Below are 21,580 nucleotides of genomic sequence, written 5' to 3' on the forward strand. Positions count from 1 at the left end.
TAGGATTGTAATGTGTGACAGAACTATGGCTTTGTCCAAGAATGGTCTGCAGAGTTACAGTTCACAGTGCTCATGTCTTAGAGTAGCCGCTATGGAAATCTGCAAAAATACATCCTCTCCCATCTCTTGCCACCATTCTTAAAGAGGCAGCACGGAGCTTTAGAAGAGACGTTGGATAGGTATGGTGTAAGTGACAAAGGGATTTAAACACAAAAAAAATCAAAACAAGCTCCCAGCTGTCAATCTGCTATACTGAAAGACTGAAATGAGCCTGAAAGAAGATGTAGCGATGGACTCAATCTTGAGCAAGCTACAGATTACACTAGCGGACAAAAAGAATCTGAGGATCTAGAAATTGCAACTCATCCCACTAAGGCCACTAAACTGTATGTCTCTATGGTACAGAAAGTCTAACAGTCCAAAGTTTGTGCCCCATCCTTAAGAAAATAGATGTGTCTCACTGTTTTTCTTTGACCTCCAAATCAAACAACTCTTGCTTCAGTCAACCAAACTTTTATCTAAAAATGCAGGTGTAGATAGATACAAATATACTTTTAGTAGCTGCAAATGAAGTGCTGTTAATCCAGAGAGGAGACACAGCAACACCAGCCGTCAGCTCTGCCACTGGCTACACATCACGCTGGTGTTCTGTAGATTCTTAGGTCTAATACAAAGGATGATTGTTTTTTCTGGGTTCTTTACCACGGCATCACAAAAACAACTTTTGATACTGCAGCGTTCCTAGAAGGCTGTTTTATTCTATGACACTTTCACTCTAAAAAGGAAACTTCAGCAGAGAAAAAGGCTGCTTTTAGGTACATGACCCTCTCTCCGAAATCTTTTAACAGAGGATGTTAAACATGGTAATGGCCATGTTTTTCTCAGTCTTTGAAGAAAAATCTGCTTTTGACTTGGTTTTCTCAGGTAAAATGTTCTGAACATAACAGAAGAAATTACAGACCTTGGGGGAGGGTGAGGAGAGAGACCTGTGAAAGGAAATGGGAGGCAGAGGAATTAATTTCTTCTACTTGTAAAGAGAAAAATAGGCTACTGAGTTTCACTTATGGATGACAGTGATTTATGATCTTTAAAGAGTCCATAAATAAAGATGTATTTACGGTTAGTCCATTAATATCTGGCTAAGTTGTAACACTGCTGACTAAAAATTCCAGTTACAAATTTGTAATACGTTTGGGTACTATTTGGAAACCCATTTTGAAGGTCCCATGCTGGTTTTACACACCAGGTCTTACCTGCGGCTTGTTTACAGTAACCCATGAAATCCTAACATTTGTTCTCTGAATTGCTTAGATTCTGTCTCTAGTAACTCACTTTGAGTGCAGTTGAATAGATCTCGTTAAATCGTGCTGAATGCCTTTTTAAGAGTTTTTCCAGTGTATTCTCCAAGAACATGGTAGTAAAATTTTGCCTTAACCTTTTGTCCTGAGATAAAACTGAAGAATAACATTGGTGGATACAATGGTTGGCACGTTACTGTACTAATACCTGGTACATTTTTTTTCTACAAGACTAATGATAATACACCTATAAAACATTAAAACAGATTTTCACATCCTAACAGTAGGTAACAGATGACACTAACCTGGTAACGGCTGTCAAATGTACCTGTTGCTTGCTGTCTTAACTTAACTCTAAAAAAATCCTTCATCTTTCAGGATGTTGCCTTATGGTTGTTTGTCTATTGGCGACTGTGTGGGACTCATCGAGGTAGTGAGGAGCTCTCATACGATCATGCAGATCCAGTGTAAAGGAGGCTTAAAAGGAGCATTGCAGTTCAACAGCCATACACTGCATCAGTGGCTCAAGGACAAGAACAAAGGAGAAATGTGAGATTTCCTGTTGCTTTTGTTTCTTGTTTATGTGCTCTATTTGATGGAAACTTCAAAAGAACTAAAGTTCATCAAGTGGGAAATAATGCCCATCTGTTTCTGTGGGGTTTTTCCCTGCTCCCGTTTGCCTAGTGTTCCTGCTTGTAGCTCTTAAGTTTCTGTGGCTGTGTGACTTCTCAGCAGTAAGGTGCAGGTATAGCTATGAAGATATGGCTTAAGTCTGTATTTTAACAGTAGTTCATGAAAATGGACTACTGGCCTTCAAAAGAGGGACGGTCACTTTAATAGCTAGTTTACTGTTCCGTGATCTAACTGTAAGTACTTCTGTTTTCTGAGTATGCTGAATTTCTCCCTTACTTGGATAAAGTTCAGGAACTCTACTTCAACGAGAGAAGATAGAAGTTAGCTCTTCCTTAATGGGGAGGGGGCAGGAAACAAAAAGGAAAAAACCTGCACTCTGGTATTATTAGAATATCTGTAGGAAAATGTTGTCCTTGCTTGCTTTCAATAGGTACGATGCAGCTATTGACTTGTTTACACGTTCTTGTGCTGGCTACTGCGTTGCTACCTTTATCCTGGGCATTGGTGATCGCCACAATAGTAACATCATGGTAAAAGATGATGGACAAGTAAGATATGTTTTTCTAAAAACGCAGCCTAATGTCATCTCTTGCTTTGTTTTTTAAAAAAATCCATCTGAACTGTAAGTAAATGATCGATTTTATAATTATATCATTTAAACAAGGAATTACTAATCTTAAAATCCCTTTCTGTCTTTCCAAGCTGTTTCACATTGACTTTGGGCACTTCCTCGATCACAAGAAGAAAAAGTTTGGTTATAAAAGAGAGCGTGTGCCATTTGTCTTAACACAAGACTTTTTAATAGTGATTAGTAAAGGAGCCCAGGAATGTACCAAAACAAGGGAGTTTGAAAGGTGAGCCTTTTTAAGCATTTAACTTCCAGAGTATTTTGTAGCTAAAATGCACTTTACTACTGGTGACATTTAATTAGCTCTTTCAACTGAAAAGTAGTATTTTAATTGGCTGGCTGTGGGTATGTTCAAATTCTTTAGTTGAAGATCAGCCGTCCACTTGTAAATCAGTAGGTGGTCTTAGCATTTATGTGGCCTTTGGTTCATGAAGCCTCACTTAGCTTTGCAGGGCCAGCACACGAGTGAATAAAGAAATTTTTAAATATCTAAAATTTTTTTATTAACGCTTAAACCAAAATCCTCTTGGGATTGCGTAACTGCAAAAACTGAGAACCCCGAAATGTCAGATACAATGTGCATCAGAGCCTTGCTGGTCACTCTGCAATGCTTCTGTCGCCCATAGCTGCTGTGATACCAGCTCTTCAGCTGGCCTGTGTAGTGTGTGACACTCTGCAGAACCTGCTAAGAAATAACTTTAAAATAACAATAGCAAATAGATAAGTAAATTCTGTTGTAGTCATTCCTAATACCTGTCTTTCCAGAGACCCAGTCTTTGAGAGGTTTCAATTTTAATCTTAATTTCATTAGGTTGGGGACAGGGAAGACACATTTTAAATTACAGTGACTGAATGCTGCAGTGAAGCTTTCCTGCATTTTTTTTTTCTAAACCTGACTTAAATTAGTGATTTCAGCATAAACAGGCATTTCTGACCCACTGTTGTGATACAGCAAATGCCCATCTTCAGTGCATTCTCCAGAGTCTCTAAGGAGGACCAACAGCTACTGCCCTCATAAAACCCCAGGAGAGAAGTGTATGTCTGATGATAACCTGGACAGCGCTGTTTGCAGCAGTATATCAGGACATGTGCTTTGAAATCTGAAATGGCAGTAGCAGTGACTAAAATGGCTCTGTGAACTCCCATAAAACTCGTGTGGAGCCCTTGCATGAATTGCAAATGAGGTTTAAGGCTAAGAAGCCTGTCTTCAGCTTGGCTATTGTTTGGTCTGACCACTACTAATTCTTATAGAAATGAAGATAACCAAAGTAGGAAGATGAGGATATTTTCTCAGCAACATTATGGTGTTCTTATTAGACTAAGACTGTCTACTTTTTTAGTGTCCAGTTACCTGAAAACGTTTTTGCAGGTGAAGTAGTAATACGCATCTAGCAGGGAAATACACTGAGCTTTTTTCCCCTTGTCTCTTCCAGGTTTCAGGAGATGTGTTATAAAGCTTATCTAGCGATTCGGCAGCATGCCAACCTCTTCATAAATCTTTTCTCCATGATGCTTGGCTCAGGAATGCCAGAACTGCAGTCCTTTGACGATATTGCATACATTCGAAAGACCCTTGCATTGGACAAAACCGAGCAGGAGGCTCTTGAGTACTTCATGAAGCAAATGAATGATGCTCACCATGGTGGCTGGACAACAAAAATGGACTGGATCTTCCACACAATAAAGCAACATGCTTTGAACTGAACTGAAAGCAAAGAAAACACGAACTGATAGCCCGCTCTGTGGGTACTGCACTGTTAATACCCGTTAGCAGCAAAGACTGGTTGCATAGGAATTGCACAAACCACGAACAACACTAGACTTTATGGCAAGAAAGGAGATGAACTGTTCAGACAACTGTCGAAAAATAATGTAAAACAGGGTTTCAGATAGCACTAAAATTGTACACTTCAAAAATTAAGCTTTAGTATGATGTGTGACTTCATGTTATGCCTTAAGCCCGACAAAAAGGTAAACTTGGGAGAATGTTTCCTTTTTTCATTTGATAGGATAAACTAGAAGGAAAAAGCAAATAGTGCTAGCATGAACAGTGTCCATCACATATTACCTTAGATCTGGTACAGCAGGGGGAGACTATGCTGGGTTGAGAAGAGTGGTAGGAGAATTCAAGTGATAGCAAATATTTAAATGCAGCATAGTTTGAGGGGAAGGAGTTCTAAGCTCAAAGATCTAAAAACAATCGTGAGAGGACAGTGCCTTTCAAATGTGCTCGGAGGAATAAACACTTACGGGGTCTAATGACCCTTTTGATTCCTGGGTCTGTCAGCTGCACAGTTTCTGAAAGCAGTAGGAAGTAGGCCCGTCGGTATGGTGTTTCTTCTGCTCAGTATTTCTAGGGGTGCAATTCATACCTTCACAAAGAAACTCCTTAACATCCCCAAAAACTGACTAACTTGGAAACCGAATGGTCAGAATTGGGTTTAGTGCAACAGAGAGTTGTAGTGTTCATCTTAGGTTTGCTTTAATCTAACTTGAACTGAATAGATTTTTTTCATACATGTTTTCCAGAACCTAAAGAAAGGCGAGTTATTAAAATTATTGAAAGATTATTTTTTTATAAAGGCTATTTATATAATAGGAACTATTATTAATATATATTCTTTATTTACATGATTTGTCCAATATTCACTCTTTTAATTTTGCAGCCCAGTTCTATCTGTCCAAGACTCCCGTTTCCACTAACGTCACTGAAGGTGACCAGATATACTCCTAGGACCAAATTCAACCCTGGTGAAAGAGGACACAAGTACCATTGAAGTAGTGGGCGATACACCCACTAATGCCAGAGGTGAACTTGGCCTAAGTCTCTTCAAAAAAATTTGGGGCATCAGTCTTCACATTACTGAAGTGATATGCCGGCTATTCAAGGAACGTACATTTAAACCCTCAGTCTTTGGGTCCACCGTTTCTCCTCTTTCTTCCTCCTTTGGAAGTGGTTGTTTAATCCAGTAACAGATACATCAGAAATAACAATTTAGATTTTCGATACGATCAATAATAAGCAGCTCAACATACAGCAGATGCACTGGCTAGCTCAAAGCATGTGGAGTTACCAAACGTTTTATAGCTTTGTCTGTTTTGTGCGCGCGCGCGTAATATATATTTGTGAATCTAGTCGTCGTCCTCTGACACAGTTACGATGTGTGCAATCAATTAAATTGGCACCACTTTTTGAAACTCATCAGAGTACCGAGGATTTCAGATTGCCCTTATGCACAACTTCAGGTAGGACTGTTTGTCTAACTATTAGAGGTATTTTAATTAGCGAAGCCCATGATTCTGAGGGCGATGCTCACCCTAACATTTTGAACTTGTTAGATTGGCAGCACTTGGTGTGAATTCCAAAGGTCTGGGGCTTTCGGGGGTTCAGCTTGTTCACTTGCAAACACGCACCAAGGTGCCACTCAAAGTGCAATACCACATGTAATATAAAATACGCTGACAGCTGGTGTTAGGTTAGAATATAAGTATATAACTAGACTGTACTTTGTGCAGGCTGTACTGGTGAGGTAATGAGTGGTTGGCTTCACTTAGCAAATTGTAATATATTAAAAATGTGCAATCAATTACGTTATGAAAGGCTTTGGGGATTGTAAAGCCGAGACTTTGGTCTTTCAAGACACTTTCATAGTCAAGAGCCTGCGGTTGATCACTGCGCACACGGATACTTGATGTTGTGGGGGGAAACGTGTCTTTGTGAAAACAGCTCCGAGAATAGTATGGGGAATGTGAAGTTTTACTTCCTTAGTTCTACTAAATATTTTGGAGTCGTCCAATAGACTGCCCATTACTCTATTGACTGTTACATATTCCTTTCTGTTCATACGACCGTTAACTTCTGCTAACCGTGGTTGTACTTTCTAGAGCAAAATTACCCTTGTGTGTGTTACTTTGCAGTCAACACACTCTAATGGGTTAGCTCTCTTAAAACACGGCTTAGTTTCAGTTTAAATTTGGTTCTCAAAATCTGAAACCCTGTTGGCAGTAACTCTTAAGTTAACTGAGTAACACTTGCACAAATGCCACGTTAGGTGCTATATTATCCTTATTTATCTGGTATTGAAACAATGCTTTACCTCGTTTATCTGAGATGGTCAGCCTTTTCCAGCCTGGATGAAAAGATCAACTCAAATTTATTGTATGTTATGAGCCCAACTTCTTTTGTACTTTGCCCCTTCCTAGCCATTTACTTCTGTAAATATTAGTATAAATGTCTTTCAGTTCAAGCATATGGTGTTCTGCACCCTTTTTCCACAAACAGAAGCGTTTGAGGAATTGGGCTCTGTTTCTAAAAGTTACTGCAACGAAATGCTGTGCACAAGCTCGAGAAGTTATGAACATCAGCTAGCAAAAGAAAGGAAACTTCATAGTGATACAGGGATAATATGATTTGGGGTAGTTAAAGGCTTTAAACAATTAAAAAAGAAAAGAGAAGTTCATAGGCTTTAAGTAGTTGTTCTTACCATACCCAGGATGGGCATTTGAAAAACATTCTGCCAGTGTTTCAGGAAAAGAAAAATCTGTTTTTTAAGCTTCAGAATGTTCAACCCTAATTACCTGATCCTGTCACGTGGGTTTTGTGCTGATGTAACCTCGCTGAAGATAGCAGGGGCACTACTTAGCTGCGTTGGTGTAAATGAGAGGATGTCATCTGTTCTCAGTAGCAGAAATAAGCTCTGCGTACAGACTGTGAAAGCACCTGTAACTGAGCTCGAGTTCTACAGAGATTGCTTGGAACTTACATTTTTATTTTTTAACTATTCCCACTTCATGGAGAGTTGAAAATGTTCCCGTTACTCTGACAGCCAGCTGCACAGAACGCTAACTAGCTTATTTTGAGCTTGAATTGAATCTGAACGCTTTGTTCCTGTGAAGCTTTGTCACAGAACTACCGGAGCAAGGAGCCCAGGGCTGGGCCACATGATTTATCACAAAGCATTAGGCAATGCTGATTTAGTGAAACACAAATTTAAAAACAGTACCTTTTTCAACTGTGAAACTATGATTTAACGACAGAACAGGCTGCTGCTGCTTAGTTTTTCTTAAAAATATGTTCTTTGCTTTCCTAAAGGTAGCAGAAAAAGCACCTGTACTGATTTACGTATGTACACTTTTCTGTTGTGAAGGGGTGCGTTAGTAGTTCTTTCATAAGCGAAACAGACTTTCAGTATAATTTTTAATATTTTAAAAAAGCATTTAAATAAACCCAAAATTGTTAGTGGTTTGGCATCTTGTGGAAAAGATATAAGCCTGCATATTAAGGGCAATATAGAAATTACCAAGCTTGTAGAGAACTTTGTGAAGACCCTGCTGTTGGTGGTTTGGAGGGTTGTTTTGGGGTGTTTTTCCAACTTTCCTTTTTATGTAAAAAATGCCCTTTAGTGGTCAGTAGCCCATGTTTGTTAACAACTTGAAGGTATTTTCTTTGCTTTGTCATTTCATAACTGGCATGTTCCAACACCTGTTCTTAATTGTGAATTCCTCCTGTTTTGCATGTCTGTACAGGTTGCAGACCTGGGCTGGACCCATTCAAAAAACAGTTATCAGAAAAGCCACTTGAAATTACTACTTTGTTGATGGTTTTGACATCTTTAAAATGCTTCAAGTTAATGAAAATGGTGTGGTATTACAGAAAGAATTGTAACTTGCTGCTTCTAAGATATTTTTTTTTAAAGTCCATGTTTCTTTCTCTTGTTTTGGTTTTACTTGAATGGAAGAACCACACTTGTTTGGTGTTTTTTTGGGGTTTTTTAAATACTATATAGCTGTGGATGTTGTTGCAGATTGCTGAATCCCAACTTAGTTTTGCAATACATGTTTCATACAAATAATGAATTTGTATCTTTATTTTGTGCTGAAAGTTGTCTCAGTTTAGGTAAGGCTCTGTCTGTCCAAAATGATGTGTAGGTCACCACCCCCACAGTTGTGGTGGGTTTTTAGGTTGTTTTTGTTCTATTTTTTACATCTGTGTTAATGAAGGAAAGCCAGCTGGAAATGGGATATAGAAGTTCTCTATCTGCATATACGAAGCAAATCTATAGGTGCTCTGGTCATCGAGAAATTCTGATTTCATTTTATGCTGCTGTAACACTGACTTCATCAAAATCGCTCTGGAGTCACAACAGCATATGAAATCAGAATTAGACTATATGTACATTAAAGTCCCAGGTCACTTACTCATGAGTCAGTAAGAAAGGTGTTCTCTTAAATGAGGAATGTTTACTAGCAGCCCAATTAAACACTTGACAATTTTACTTTGAAATAGTGTTCATGAACTGGCCTCTTCAGCTCTCCATAACTACTATAACCTTGCCGATAGTTACTTCTGGTCTTGAGACTTCCAGGATTTTTATTGCTTGCTAGCTTAAACGTTGCCTCTTTCTGCCCTTTCATAGTATAACGACTTGTTGAACCGCAGGGAAAATAGTTGTTCTTAATTTGCAGTGCAGTATTCTTGACTTCTGAGCTTTATGGGGTAGACTTTTAAAGTATGAGGTCTTACTGTGTTAGCACTCTGACTCAGAGCCAGAGGTGGATCCCTCTGTCCCTGCCTCTTCCCTTTCCAGCACTACTCTCCCCCACAAAGGGACATGCCTGTAGCATAAGAACAACAAAATATTTGCAAGGGAAGATGAGTTGAAGCAATGCTCTGCTTGTATTTTGAAGCTAGCGTTCCCATTGGTTTGTATAAATGTGTCTTAAGTGTCCTTACTGTTACTTCTGTATGTGATGCAATATTCCTTCGGCATAAAGGCCAAAAATGCACTTCTTGACTCTGAAATTATGATGCCCGTTCCACAGTATCTATAAATTGGTTTAGGAACCATTTAGTTCAGTTTAACTGCATCGATTTTGTCAGGAACATGTTCCAGTAGTAAAATTAATCACAGTTAAACCTGACTTAACTGTACTGCTGGAGTTATAGAATTCAAGCAGAAGCTGTTTCTCTGAAGAATCTTACGCCTGCTGTAGTTCAGTTAATCCTTAAGAGCCAAACCGTGGATACTCATAGCTGCAATCTTATTCTGTTTTGCTTCTTTGGTTTAAGTACTTTTAATCTACTTCCAGGCTTTATTAGTAGTGTTCTAGATCCTGAATTATCAACTGCCCCAGGCTGTCCAATGTTGTATTACTGTTTCATTTGGGGCAGAGGCAAGAAAAAGAAGGGAGAAGAGATCAATCTTCCTCTTGTCTTAGAGCTGCTGTGGTCCAAATTATTCTCTTGTGAAGATTAAATATGTAATTCATCATCTGGGAGCATCATCCTTTCCCCTTGTCTCCTTGCACCTCTGCAAGTTTTAGCTGTGAATATCCACATACACTATCAAAATCCACTTCCAAGGTGTAGAAAAGGATTTAAAATATATATATGGCTGCAGTCTGGTGCCCTGGATTCTCAGGCTTGAAATTTTGGGAGTATTGTCGTCATTGCAACTGGCACCACAATTGCAAGGATTTTCACGGAACCGTTGCGGCTGGCAGAGACCTCTGGAGATAGTCTAGTCCAGCCGCCTGGTTTGAAGCAGGGTCAGCTAGAGCAGGTTGCCCAGGCCAGCATCCAGTTGGATTTAGAGCCTGCCCAAGACAGAGTCCACCGTGAAAGTTTTTTCTTAATGCTTATATGGCATTTCTGTTGTTTCATTGCCTAATGCCCTTTCAGTGGGCAGCACTGAGAAAAGCCCCTTGCCTGTTGTCTTTACTCCTCTCCACCAAGTATTTAATATGCATTGACAAGTTGCCCCTTGAGCTTTCTCTTCACCAGGCTGTGAGTGAGCCCAGCTCTCAGCCTCTTCTATCCCTTCATCATCCTCACGGCCCTTCGCTGGACCTGTTCCAGTGTGTCCATGTCTGGCTCATACTGGGGAGCCCAGCACTGGAGCCAGCACTCCAGGTGTGGCCTTGCCAGTGCTGAGCGGAGGGGCAGGATGAAGGCTCGCCTCCCGTGACCTGCTGGCAATGCTCTTCCTCAGGCAGCCCAGGGTCCCGTTGGCATTATGGATAAATAGAGCCCAGGAGGGTGTGATCTCTTGATGCTTATATGTTACTTCGTCAAAGCTCGTAGCAGTTACGTGTCTGCATCAAAAGGAGAGTGTAAACACCCACCAGTGCTTGAAATATCGTTTAAAAATGAGAGAATTATCTTTTGAAATAACCACTACGGGGGGGGGGGGGGGGGGGATGTAGAATGTTGCCATGTGTATGTCATTCTGTAATAAACGTCCTGTGGTAAAGTAGTTAGAAAGCAAGACATTTTTAGTAATAGTGGGCCAAAAAAGTATTTAAGATACAGCAAGATGCATGTGTTGTCATACTGAGAATAGTCTTGCAGTACTTTTTTTAAAAAACAAACCACTAACAAAAAACCAAACCACCCCACAACCGTTTCTTTCTCCTGCTGTGCTACTCAAGTAACAAAAGTTTGGCCTATGATACTTATTGTAGTTCATGTTCATGGGAAACTGTAAAAAGTCTGCTTTTTATTTATCTTCGCGGTCTGTATCACATGCTGTTTATTAAAAAACCCTACTTCTGGTTTTTATCACACTTTCTGAGTGTTAATGTATATACTAACAACTAAATTAAAATAATATGGTTGGTACAGTTGTGAATTCTGAAGTGAGAATTTAAGGAATCCGGTCTTGGAGGTGTAATTTGGTGTTGCAGCTCTGCTTTCCATAAAAGCTAGTAGAAAGGAGAGAGAAATTGCGTTCATCAGTTAATTTGGGAGGGGGGCACACAGAAATAGAATTTGCATTATTTATGGGTGGGAAGTCCTAGATGCACGTGGCATTCTTGTACACATTGATCCTCAAAATAAGTAACTTAATTTAGATGTGGGTTGTAAAAGTTGTGATAAGAGAGCAGATGTTACTGAAGTGTTTCAGCTGGATGGTTTTTAAAGACCCTGCTAAATCAGTCTGTTTTGGTTTTTAAAAATATCCTTCATGCTTTCATTACCAAAGCTATATTTAAAAACAAACAAAAAAAACCCCACACCAAACTAACCAGGTTGTGGTTGTATCCAATAAGAATTTTGAAAGAGTGAGAAACCTATTTGGGGAAAAAACCTCATTGGCCAGTAAAGTGCACGGGGCTGCAATGGAGTTGCTTCTGTGAACGTGATGGTCTACTGTGGGCTTCAGTTGCTGACAAACTGTAATCATGGGAGGGATTCGAGCTCTCTTGCTGAGAATGTCACCTTTTTTGAGGGGTAAGGGAAGTATCAAGGGTTTTTAATCAGGTCGCTTCTCCACATACTTGTCCCCAGTAAGCTTTAAACTTTGGTCACTTCTGTTTCAGGTTGCCGCTGCCTAGCTTTGAAAAGCACTGCGTTCCAGCAGGTGCTCTGCCTGCAGTGGATTCAAACTTCATAATGAAAGGTGGACATCCTTACATTTATTTTGAAGCTCAAGCTGAACTCTAGTCTGGAGAGAGCAAATCGAAGTATGGCTAGTGATTTTGAAGTAGCTAGTTCAGTAACCTGAACTAGCAGATTAAACTTCTTCATTACAGCATAAGGTGACTTTTACTTTTTCTGGTAACTCCTGAAATGGTTATGAGTGGTTTCTACCTTGTTCTAAATGCACAGGGATGGTTTGGGGAAAGGGGGATCTTCAGTTCTTGGTCAAAAGCAAAACTTAGAACTTAACGCCATTACTGTGGTGTGACTTTTGTGATAGTTAAAAGTTGACCCCCAAAGCATCAAAAAAATCATGGAAAACTTTCCAAATAATGCTGGTGAAACAGAAGAATGACTTGTAATGTGGGCAGTTTGCTTTAGCATGGGCATCTGTGAGACCTCCCGATTTTATGCTGGGAAATCAGTCTGGTTTTCAACCTGCACTGGAAAAACCCAATCCAAAATCTGAACCCATGTAACAAACACAGGAAAACTGATGATAGACAGGATACCTCAGATAGCCTCCTGTATGTCATTTCAAATGCTAACGAATCTACCTTCAGCAAAGGTTATTGACCTGTGCTACACTTACTGCTTTCATTGAAGAAAGGGCTTGCTTTATTCTTATTTTGGTAGAGATGCATCCCTGCTAACTGAAAGGAACATAATCTGTGTTGCCCATTTAAACAATAAGGTGGCTATCACGTGGGCTTTTCTACTTTTCCAGTTGGAATGGGTTCTGAGTGATTAAAACTTGACCCAGAGCTGGCTGAACATGCCAAGCATGTGGTGGTTTAGAAAATGAGACTCATCTAGACTTTTCTGTCTAAAGCACTGATGCCCATGACTTTGGACTGGACCTGCAGCTTCAAAGGGGATCTGCCTCAGATGTTTTTCTTTTGCTCAAAGCCTTGCCTTTTTACCCGACATAGGTGGTGTAGGGTCGTGCTGCTTTGTGTGGAGAAGAAACCAATCAAAAGGTACAGAAGATGTGTGTGCTTTATGTGGAGGTGCCTTGGTTATCCTTGTTATGTCTCAGTGAGCAGGACTGAGTTCAAAGGAAAGGGTTTGGTTTTGATGGAGTGTTGGTTTTTTTTCCTTTTTTTTTTCCCTTGGGAAATTATGGTTTGTAAATTCCCATTACTGCTCTCTGCTGGGAACTGGGGAAAGTGCTCCCCCACACCCCCCCTTTTTTTTTTTAATATTTACATGGAAAACATTTTGGTGAATAGAGAGAGAAATATGTGGGCATCCACCCATTTGGGTGGCTGTAGCCAATTTATGAGGACTTCAATGCAAGCTGTCCTGGAGAAACCTCTGCTGCTATGGCTGGAATAAACAGCAGAGAACACACTGAACTGGGGTGCCAGGATCTTGTCTGATTGGTAATTTGGCTTGGGAGATGGTGGATATACCACACTTGTTTAATTTCTGAGGGCTCAGCAGCAGTGTGTCTTCAAAAGGATACCTTTACTTGAATTCACGCTGCCTTCCATCAAACCTTCCGTGCCATCACAGGACGAAGCTCTTCCTCTGTGGCTCCAACCAAGTCAGCTCCGCCTGAAGACGTGTCTCCTGCTTTCAGGAAAAAGGCTAAAGCTAGGATTTTATAAACACAGTAAGTCCAATCTTAACTTCCAGCTAATGAACAAAACCGAGGCCAGAAGCAGGGTATAATTTTTTTTCACTAATCACTAGAGCAATGATATAAGGGATGTTGTGGATTCTCTGCTAGTTGAAAGCTCGATCTTAGTCAGGTGCGTTCAGGCTAAGACAGAGCAGAATAGCTCAATGCATGAAATGCATGGTAGAATCCCATGATCTGTTTTCAGTGACTGCAATTGTCTCCCTTGTGTCTTCAAAAGAATTACTTATTTTGAAAAATAATAAGGTGCTGTTTGAAATATTCTGCTGTGTGGGGAAACATAGCTTATTGCTCTTCACTGTGGCATAAAAAAAAAGTGAAGGGGGGGTTATTTTATGATTATAAACTCGGAAAGACTTTGGGAAGGGGGAAGCTGCTCCCTTTCATCCTTCCACACCGCAGGCCCCGCTGCCATGGCGACGAGGGGGGCCGGCGGCGGCAGCGGCGCGGCCGCCAGGGGGCGCCATGGCGCCGCTCGCCCCGCCCCTTCCCCCGCGGGAAGCGCCGCGTCCGGAGGCGGCAGCGGCGGCTCAGCCAGGCCCGGCTCAGCCCGGCCCAGCCCAGCCCGACTCAGCCCGGCCCGCTGCGGGGCGCGGAGCGGAGGTGAGGTGAGTCGAGGCGGGAGGGGGACGGCCCCCAGCCTCGCCCGCAGCCCCGGGACGCCCCGCGGCTCCGCCAGCGCCCGCCTCCCTCCGGCCTTGCCCACCGTCGACCCCGCGCTGAGGCGAGGCGGGGCCGGGCCCGCGGCGCTCCCCGGCGGCGGCTCCTCCCGGCCGGGCCCTCTCCCCGGCGCCCTCGGAGCGTGGCTGCGGCCTCCCCGGAGCGGAGCGGTGCCGCGTCCTTGCCGCGCTCCCGCCCGCGGCGGCCCCGGCTCCGGCCCCGGCCTCCCCGCAGGCCGCGTCCTGCCCGGCCCGGCGAGGGGCTGCGGGGATCCCGGCTTCCAGGGCCTCCGCTAGCCCTTTCCCCGGCTCCACCGGGACAGCCGCTGGGGAAGGCGGCCGGCCTTGCTGCCCCGCGGGCCCATGCGCGGGGAGAGGTCGAGCCGCGTTAACGGGGATCAGGCTCGCCCGCTCGGTGTAACGTGGGTTCGTCCCTCGCAATCAGAAAAGCGGAGAGGGTATTTGATACTTCTAGGCCGCGATACAATACTTCAAAAACTGGGTTTTCCATGTTATTCTCCCCTTAAAATAAAGCTTGAATTCAGACAAATCATCCATGAGAACAGCTTTTACTCGATAAGGGGTCTTTTTTTCCCTCCTTCCACCTGTGGTGGGTGGCCTTGGCTTTAGAAGATCCTGGGCCCAAAAGTGCTCTAGTCTTATGGGAAACGACATCAGATTCTGTGTTCACAGCTGACCCCCTTCTTCAAAACTCCTTGGGCCGATTTGTAGCTCAAGTGTTGTCTCCATCTATTTTTCTGTTGTCAGGAGCTGCCAAGTGCAGCAAAAGCCAACTAAGCTGGGACAAAAGGAAAATGAATACTCTAATGCATCATCTGCCTTACTCATTTTGATACTTTAAACCAAATGAATATCAACTTTTTAAGTTGTTTCCTAGCTTCAAGTTCCATAGCTTAACTCTTTGTAATACTTACTTATCTGATTTAGTTTCCTTTAAATTTTGTTTTCAAATTTTAAAGTGTTTTAAAACGCTGTCACTCTGTAGATGAAAATCTTCTTGAGCTGATGTATTCGCCACATTTGGAAGCTGTACAGCTGCCAGCTTGTTAGCTGCTCTGCTTGCCGATACTGAAGAGTCTGGGATTTTGGGTAAGAGAGCATGACTTTTGTTAGTATTTTCAACATCAAAACTTTTATCTGAAGGATGCTGCCTCAGAGTATCTGACAGAAGGTAACAGAGTGCTGGAGAACTGCCTCGAAGGACTCACTGATTGCCTGAGTGCCTGGAGTCCTGACCTGCCTGCCTTTATGGTGAACCTTCTTTTGTTCTACGGCAGGAATATGAAACTAGGCTTCAGCACTTGCATGCATTTAATGTGGTGTTAACTGTAATAGAGCGGGGTGGGGGGCGAGAAAGGGTAGTAGGAAAAAACCTCTTGTGTTTAATGTGCGAGTTTTCAAAATGTTTGTATTGTTTCGTAAAGTCGTAAAAGATTAATTAGGTGCAAACAAGTCTAATTCTTGAATGTTTTCATTTTGCAATTAATTTAGACTATTCAAAATGAACGAACATCCTAAAAAGAGGAAAAGGAAGACCCTGCATCCTTCTCGATATTCAGGTCAGTGTGGAGCTTGAGTTACATACACTTTATTTTTTCTCAGAATAATTACTTGGTGAGAAGGAACCACACGTGCTGGTACACGGAAGATCAGTAACAAAGGGTGGGATAAGAAGTCTTGGGCCGGATGTATTGGGTACCTGTGCTGCGTACTCTGTTGCTAAGCCGCTTTCAGTCAGCGCGTCGGAACGGTTTTGTTCTGTTCCCTCTGCACTGCAAATGGGGAAACCTGCTCACGCTGCAAAATGAAGGCGATTCTCCTAAAACACAAGGGGAGAGGAATTCTGTAAAAGCTGCGATGGGGGTGTCCAGAAGCGTTCAGGGCTGAGCAGACTGTGTCCCTATCACTGCCTTCCGTGGGAGCAGAGCTTGATGACGACTGTGTCTGATACTCGGCGTGCCGGGAGAGCAGCTCAAAGTTGCAAATCAAAACAGGAATGTTATCAGGCCAGCACAGAATTTTCACAACACAAGAAGCAAAAATGCTGCTGGTGAGGAGAATTTTGCTGAACACAAAATAGGTATGTGGCTACATCAATGTGTTAGTACAAAAACTTACCTTTTTTTTTTTAAGATTCTTCAGGTGCAAGCAAATACATAGACAACAGTGGAATCTTTTCTGACCACTGCTATAGTGTCTGTTCTATGAAACAGCCAGATATCAAGTTTTCTGAAAACAGAGGTAAGAGTACGTTTTGGGGTCTTGTTCTGTAATTCTTTACTACGTGTAACATATTCCTGTTCATAGAATTAAATAGAAAAGAAAATACATAGTGGGTGGCTTCTGAGCATTGTAGTGATCTGACGTGCCTTAGACTGGTGGAAGGTTGTTTAATCGTTCTACTTTGAAAATTGTATTTCAATTACAAACAATAACAGAAAGATCCTTCCATTTTACAGCATTTCTAATGACTGTTAGACTTATTTATGTAAATATCTGCTGGCTAGGTAACGTAAAGCTGGTGTAAATAAGCTCAGGTGGAATTTACCAATTGCATTGGGCTGTGCTTACAGAAAACAAACTGCCTTTTCTGTACAACATCCACTAATGGATGTAAAGTTCAGCAGAGCAGATGTGAGGATGGATTTTTATTATATTTTTCTTTCCACTCTTAAAACTCAGCCATTAAATCTCCAGAAGTCTTACAAAGTAGTATATTTTAGAAATGTGACGTCCAGAAATATTTAATATTTTTAAAATTGTCTTTCAAATGTAAAGTTCTATGTAAGGATTTAAAGTTTTTTCTAGTATAATTAATTTACTATTTTTTTTCTGATATTTTAAAGACAGCATTGCCACCTTTTTGAATTCTTTTATTGTCTTGTGTATGTATGGAAATAATTTCTGAGGTATTGTTATTTTTTTAATGAAGGTTATGATGTGATTAGTATATAAAGATAAATTTAAGCAACTAGAAAAAGTAAATAGTAAATAAGATCTACGGTTAGAGTCATGATGATGCTAGTATAGCCAAGCGATGACAAAATCTGTTGTTGCAGGTAGATTCCACAGCCCTGTGCAGAGCCTAGACACCGATGATGACGGGAGTCCAGTGCATGCTGGGACTTCGCAGTGGAGCGGGTCGCACCCCAGCGTTGTGGGGTTACACTACACAGACCCTAAAAAGAAGGATAAAGGTAAAGGTAAACGTGTATTCGCAGCTTCCATGCTGGTGGCTGGCTTTTTATGTAACTCCTCTGCTTTGACGGGAGAGGCGAAGGATTTGTGGTTTACGTTATTTGTTAGTTAAATATCATACTAAGCCTGGCTGGGGAAAAATAACTGCTCTTTGCCTTTCTAAGCGGCTACAATAACTGAAAAGTTAAATATGGACCCAGGTGTTTTGCAGGGTGGTTGGTTTGGGGGTTTTTTTTTGACCTTTTGCTTTTGTTATCTATTTCATCCTGCAGACAAAGGCACTAATAATGGAATGTGCAGAGACTTATGTGATTCACCTATATTCAGTGACAGTCCTACAGAAGAAGAGAAGCCTCTAGATATTCAAACTGTAGAAATTTCTACAACAGAAGTGAATGCTGTAGAAGTTCACGATATAGAAACACAAACCGTGTCACCTGAGAAGCTAGAAGCCGAGGACCTAGAGGAAATCCCTCTGGAAACCTGTAAAATCTTTGAGAAGAACCAGGCGTTGAATATCACAGCTCAACAGAAATGGCCTTTGCTGAGAGCCAACAGCAGCGGCTTATACAAGTGTGAGCTCTGTGACTTCAATAGCAAGTACTTTTCTGATTTAAAGCAGCACATGATCCTGAAGCATAAGCCGTGTACAGACACTCATGTCTGTAAAGTTTGTAAAGAAAGCTTCTCCAGCAAAGTGCAGCTCATCGAACATGTAAAACTACACGAGGAGGATCCGTACATCTGTAAATATTGCGATTACAAGACAGTGATAGTTGAGAATCTGAGTCAGCACATAGCAGACACTCACTTCAATGACCACCTGTATTGGTGCGAGCAGTGCGATATGCAGTTCTCCTCCAGCAGCGAGTTGTACCTGCACTTCCAGGAGCACAGCTGCGACGAGCAGTATTTGTGTCAGTTCTGTGAGCATGAAACGAATGACCCAGAAGATCTGCACAGCCACGTGGTGAACGAACACGCGTGTCGACTGATAGAGTTAAGCGACAGCTATAATAACAAGGAGCGCGGACAGTACAGTCTCATAAACAAAATCAGTTTTGACAAATGCAAAAACTTCTTTGTATGCCAAGTGTGCGGCTTTAGGAGCAGGCTGCATACAAATGTCAACAGGCACGTAGCGATTGAACACACCAAAATATTCCCTCATGTTTGTGATGACTGTGGGAAGGGCTTTTCAGGTATGTTGGAATATTGCAAGCATCTAAGCTCTCATTTATCTGAAGGGATTTACTTGTGTCAATACTGTGAATATTCAACAGGACAGATTGAAGACCTTAAAACTCATTTGGATTTCAGGCATTCAGCAGATTTGCCTCATAAATGCACCGATTGCTTAATGAGGTTTGGAAATGAAAAAGATCTTTTAAGTCATCTTCAGATACATGAGACAGCTTGATTACTTTCTTTCCCTGCAATCAATTTGTTAGAATTGGAGTTAATTTCCAGTCACTAAAACGTGGTATTAAATACACTTTTAACAGCAATTATACAATTTTAATGTTTTTATATCAGCAAAGCATGTGTAACAACTCGGTGGTGTGAATTTCCTTACCTGGGGGTTTCATTAGGAATAATCACAGTGCGATGGATCACATTTTGGGGGGAGGGACAATGGGGGTAGCTGCATGTTGTAATGGCAGTTCTGATGGTCACCCCGCACTTTCACATCTAATGCACACTGGCACCTCCCTCGAGTTTAAAACGGGACAAAGAGAAAGCCAACGCCTAGTTCCGTGCTTAAGTAACGCCGTACTGATCCCAACCACACATCCAGCTCGTGTTACCCTCTGTGGCAGCAGGTCATTTGTGCTGATGTTTAGCAAATTGCACCAGCCTGCCAAAGGTGAAGGCGTTCCAAAAAGTCCCAGGCATGAACGCCTCCAAATGCACGTACCAGCCTGCATTTCTCACCTCTCAATAAGATTTTAAAATTGTCCTGTTTTTCCGTTGGGTTACTTATCCGACCTCACCGTTCCTTCTTTGTTCAGTGTTTAATTTCAACTCCTGTCTGTGCAACTGCCAAACAGCGCTCTCTTCCACACAGTCACTGCGGACCTTACACATGATTTTTGTCTCCTTTATGTACCTTCAGTTCCTGTTTTTCAATGCACCAAGTAGACGCACATTGCTTGTGTGTAGATTGGGACATGTTTTATGGAGTAATTGTAAGGGAATTTGCAAAGCGATCTAACTGAGGACGTACGAAGAGCATGATTTTCGTATCTAAAATCTTAATTTAGCTCTCACTGAAATGATGTATGTCACCAACCTCATTTAGAGCAAGCCTCTATTAGTTCATATTACTATAATTCTGTGTATTTATAATTAGCTTTCCACTGCTAATAATACAAGGACAGTTATTTTTAAATCTGTAAATTTAAAACTTCTCCTATATACTGGCTTAAAACACTGGTACAGAACAAAAATGTTATTAACTTTAATCACTTTCAAGTGATTTCATGCATCTGTTCAGATTAGATAGTGCTGTCCTGCCGTTATAATCATTAGAAGTGAATTACAATTCATTCTGTAGCTGTCTTTCTGAGTGGATGCTTGGACAGATAAAAATAAGGGTGAGTTCATTTAGATTGTGCTAGTTATCAGGGTGAAATTACCCATAAATTAGTGGTGGAGTTTATTTCTTTACATTGACTGTAAATTTGTAATGTAAGTCTGTCTAATGCAAGCTCTGTATAGATGTAATTAATGTATAAAACATTTCTTGACCAGTGAGATTTGGTATTATCAGCTTCAAGGTGCACAAGGGTCTTCGCGTTTGATTTTTAAAGCTAGGGATAAAAATTGGTTGAATATAGTCTATGGAAGTTTTAATTTCTAGAGAAGTATTTCTGGAAAGTCAGCTGTGAAGCAGCGTATATTTCTTTGTAGGAGGCGAGACCATTTTTGTCACTTTGAAATGCTGATTTTACTACTAAATCTTCTGTGTAGTCATTGAAGAGGGCAGCCTGATGGTGTCCTGACTCTGATTAGTCCATTGTATAGAGAATGACAGTAGCTGTGGTAGAATTGCTAATTTCCTATTTTCAACACATTCATCCTGGCTGGCTTAAAGTGGTAGCAACAATATAGTTAACAAAGCACTAATAAGAATTACTTTACATATGGAAAGGAGATTTTGTTCATAGGGGTATAACAGAGCGGGGAACGCTGGTTCTCTTAAAACCCAGCTCTTGGTGACGACACGGGTGGAATGGCACAGTTTTGCTCTGGAGAGAAGACTGCTCCAGGGGCCAGTGACGAGAAGTGGGGGAAAAAAGGCATTTAAAAAACCAGCCCAAAATAAATAAGTGGGCTTAAGAAGTGTGTCTGTTTGTATAGACTGGCATTGTGTCCCGTACAGGCAAGGCAAAAGCAGAGAGCCCTGAGACACAGAAAACTTGCTGCTTCACTCCTGAAAAACTCCATGTCTATCTTTGAGTTGTGTTATTTCTAAACTGGGAACGAAAAGAATACCCTGCAGGAATGTTATGAAGCCAAATAAATCCTAACTAAAAGGTACTTCACGGTGTCTAATTAGGAAATGTATTCAAATTTGTCTTAGGTTGGATTTTATAAATAAGGGAACAATGTTAATATTTTCTTTTTAATATGTCAAAGTAAATGAAAATGTACAGGAGTAGCTTGTCCCATTTTACCATAGCAGGAACAGAAGTAGGATATCGGCTTCCACGTGATCAGCGGCCTAAAACAAGATAGATATTAAGTAGTAGAAAAAATAGGTAATGAGTGGAGTCTGTCTAGAAGCTGGCAGCCAAAAGGAATGACTGTACGTGCCAAGGGCAGCGTGGCGTTCCCATCGAAGGGGCGACGAGTTTGGTTTATTTCCATGGAGCGCGTACGTGGAAGGTCAGAGCTCTGCCATTGCTGCGCCGAGGTGGGCCGAGAGCAGCGGATGCAGCTGGGCTGGGACTGCCCGAGGCTGCAGCCGTCTTCAGCCCCACAGCTGGGCCATTCCTCTCCGTCTTCAATGAGAGAAACTAACTGCAGTAATCGGAAGTATGCTGGTATTTTTTCTTCCCGCTGAGGCACTCA

At 41.6% G+C, this 21,580-nt stretch overlaps 2 protein-coding genes across 7 annotated transcripts in view; both read left to right on the plus strand.

Moving 5' to 3' along the window:
* PIK3CA (phosphatidylinositol-4,5-bisphosphate 3-kinase catalytic subunit alpha) overlaps positions 1 to 8,411 on the plus strand; it is a 44,148-nt gene extending 35,737 nt beyond the window's left edge. For 2 of the 3 annotated variants that reach the window (XM_064458040.1, XM_064458039.1), the window contains 4 exons: positions 1,677 to 1,847; positions 2,362 to 2,479; positions 2,634 to 2,785; positions 3,993 to 8,411. In XM_064458040.1, coding sequence (XP_064314110.1) covers positions 1,677 to 1,847; positions 2,362 to 2,479; positions 2,634 to 2,785; positions 3,993 to 4,263 — 712 coding nt within the window. In that variant the 3' untranslated portion in view covers positions 4,264 to 8,411. The remainder of the gene's footprint in view (positions 1 to 1,676; positions 1,848 to 2,361; positions 2,480 to 2,633; positions 2,786 to 3,992) is intronic. The other variant, XR_010373932.1, reaches the window with a different exon arrangement.
* Positions 8,412 to 14,095: 5,684 nt separating this feature from the next.
* On the plus strand, positions 14,096 to 20,795 carry ZNF639 (zinc finger protein 639). 4 transcript variants are annotated; one of them, XM_064458050.1, is made up of 6 exons: positions 14,096 to 14,233; positions 15,291 to 15,394; positions 15,797 to 15,864; positions 16,439 to 16,546; positions 17,365 to 17,502; positions 17,776 to 20,795. In XM_064458050.1, the coding sequence occupies exons 3-6, from the start codon at positions 15,807 to 15,809 to the stop codon at positions 18,921 to 18,923; spliced, it is 1,452 nt and encodes a 483-aa protein (XP_064314120.1). In that variant the 5' UTR covers positions 14,096 to 14,233; positions 15,291 to 15,394; positions 15,797 to 15,806; the 3' UTR covers positions 18,924 to 20,795. The 4 variants fall into 4 exon arrangements, with proteins under 4 accessions (XP_064314120.1, XP_064314123.1, XP_064314121.1 ...); XM_064458053.1 differs by having other exon boundaries at positions 16,448 to 16,546; XM_064458051.1 differs by having other exon boundaries at positions 14,096 to 14,228.
* Positions 20,796 to 21,580: the final 785 nt, after the last annotated feature.

The sequence above is a fragment of the Phalacrocorax carbo genome, chromosome 7 (assembly GCF_963921805.1).
Source record: "Phalacrocorax carbo chromosome 7, bPhaCar2.1, whole genome shotgun sequence".
NCBI classification, from domain to species: Eukaryota; Metazoa; Chordata; class Aves; order Suliformes; family Phalacrocoracidae; genus Phalacrocorax; species Phalacrocorax carbo.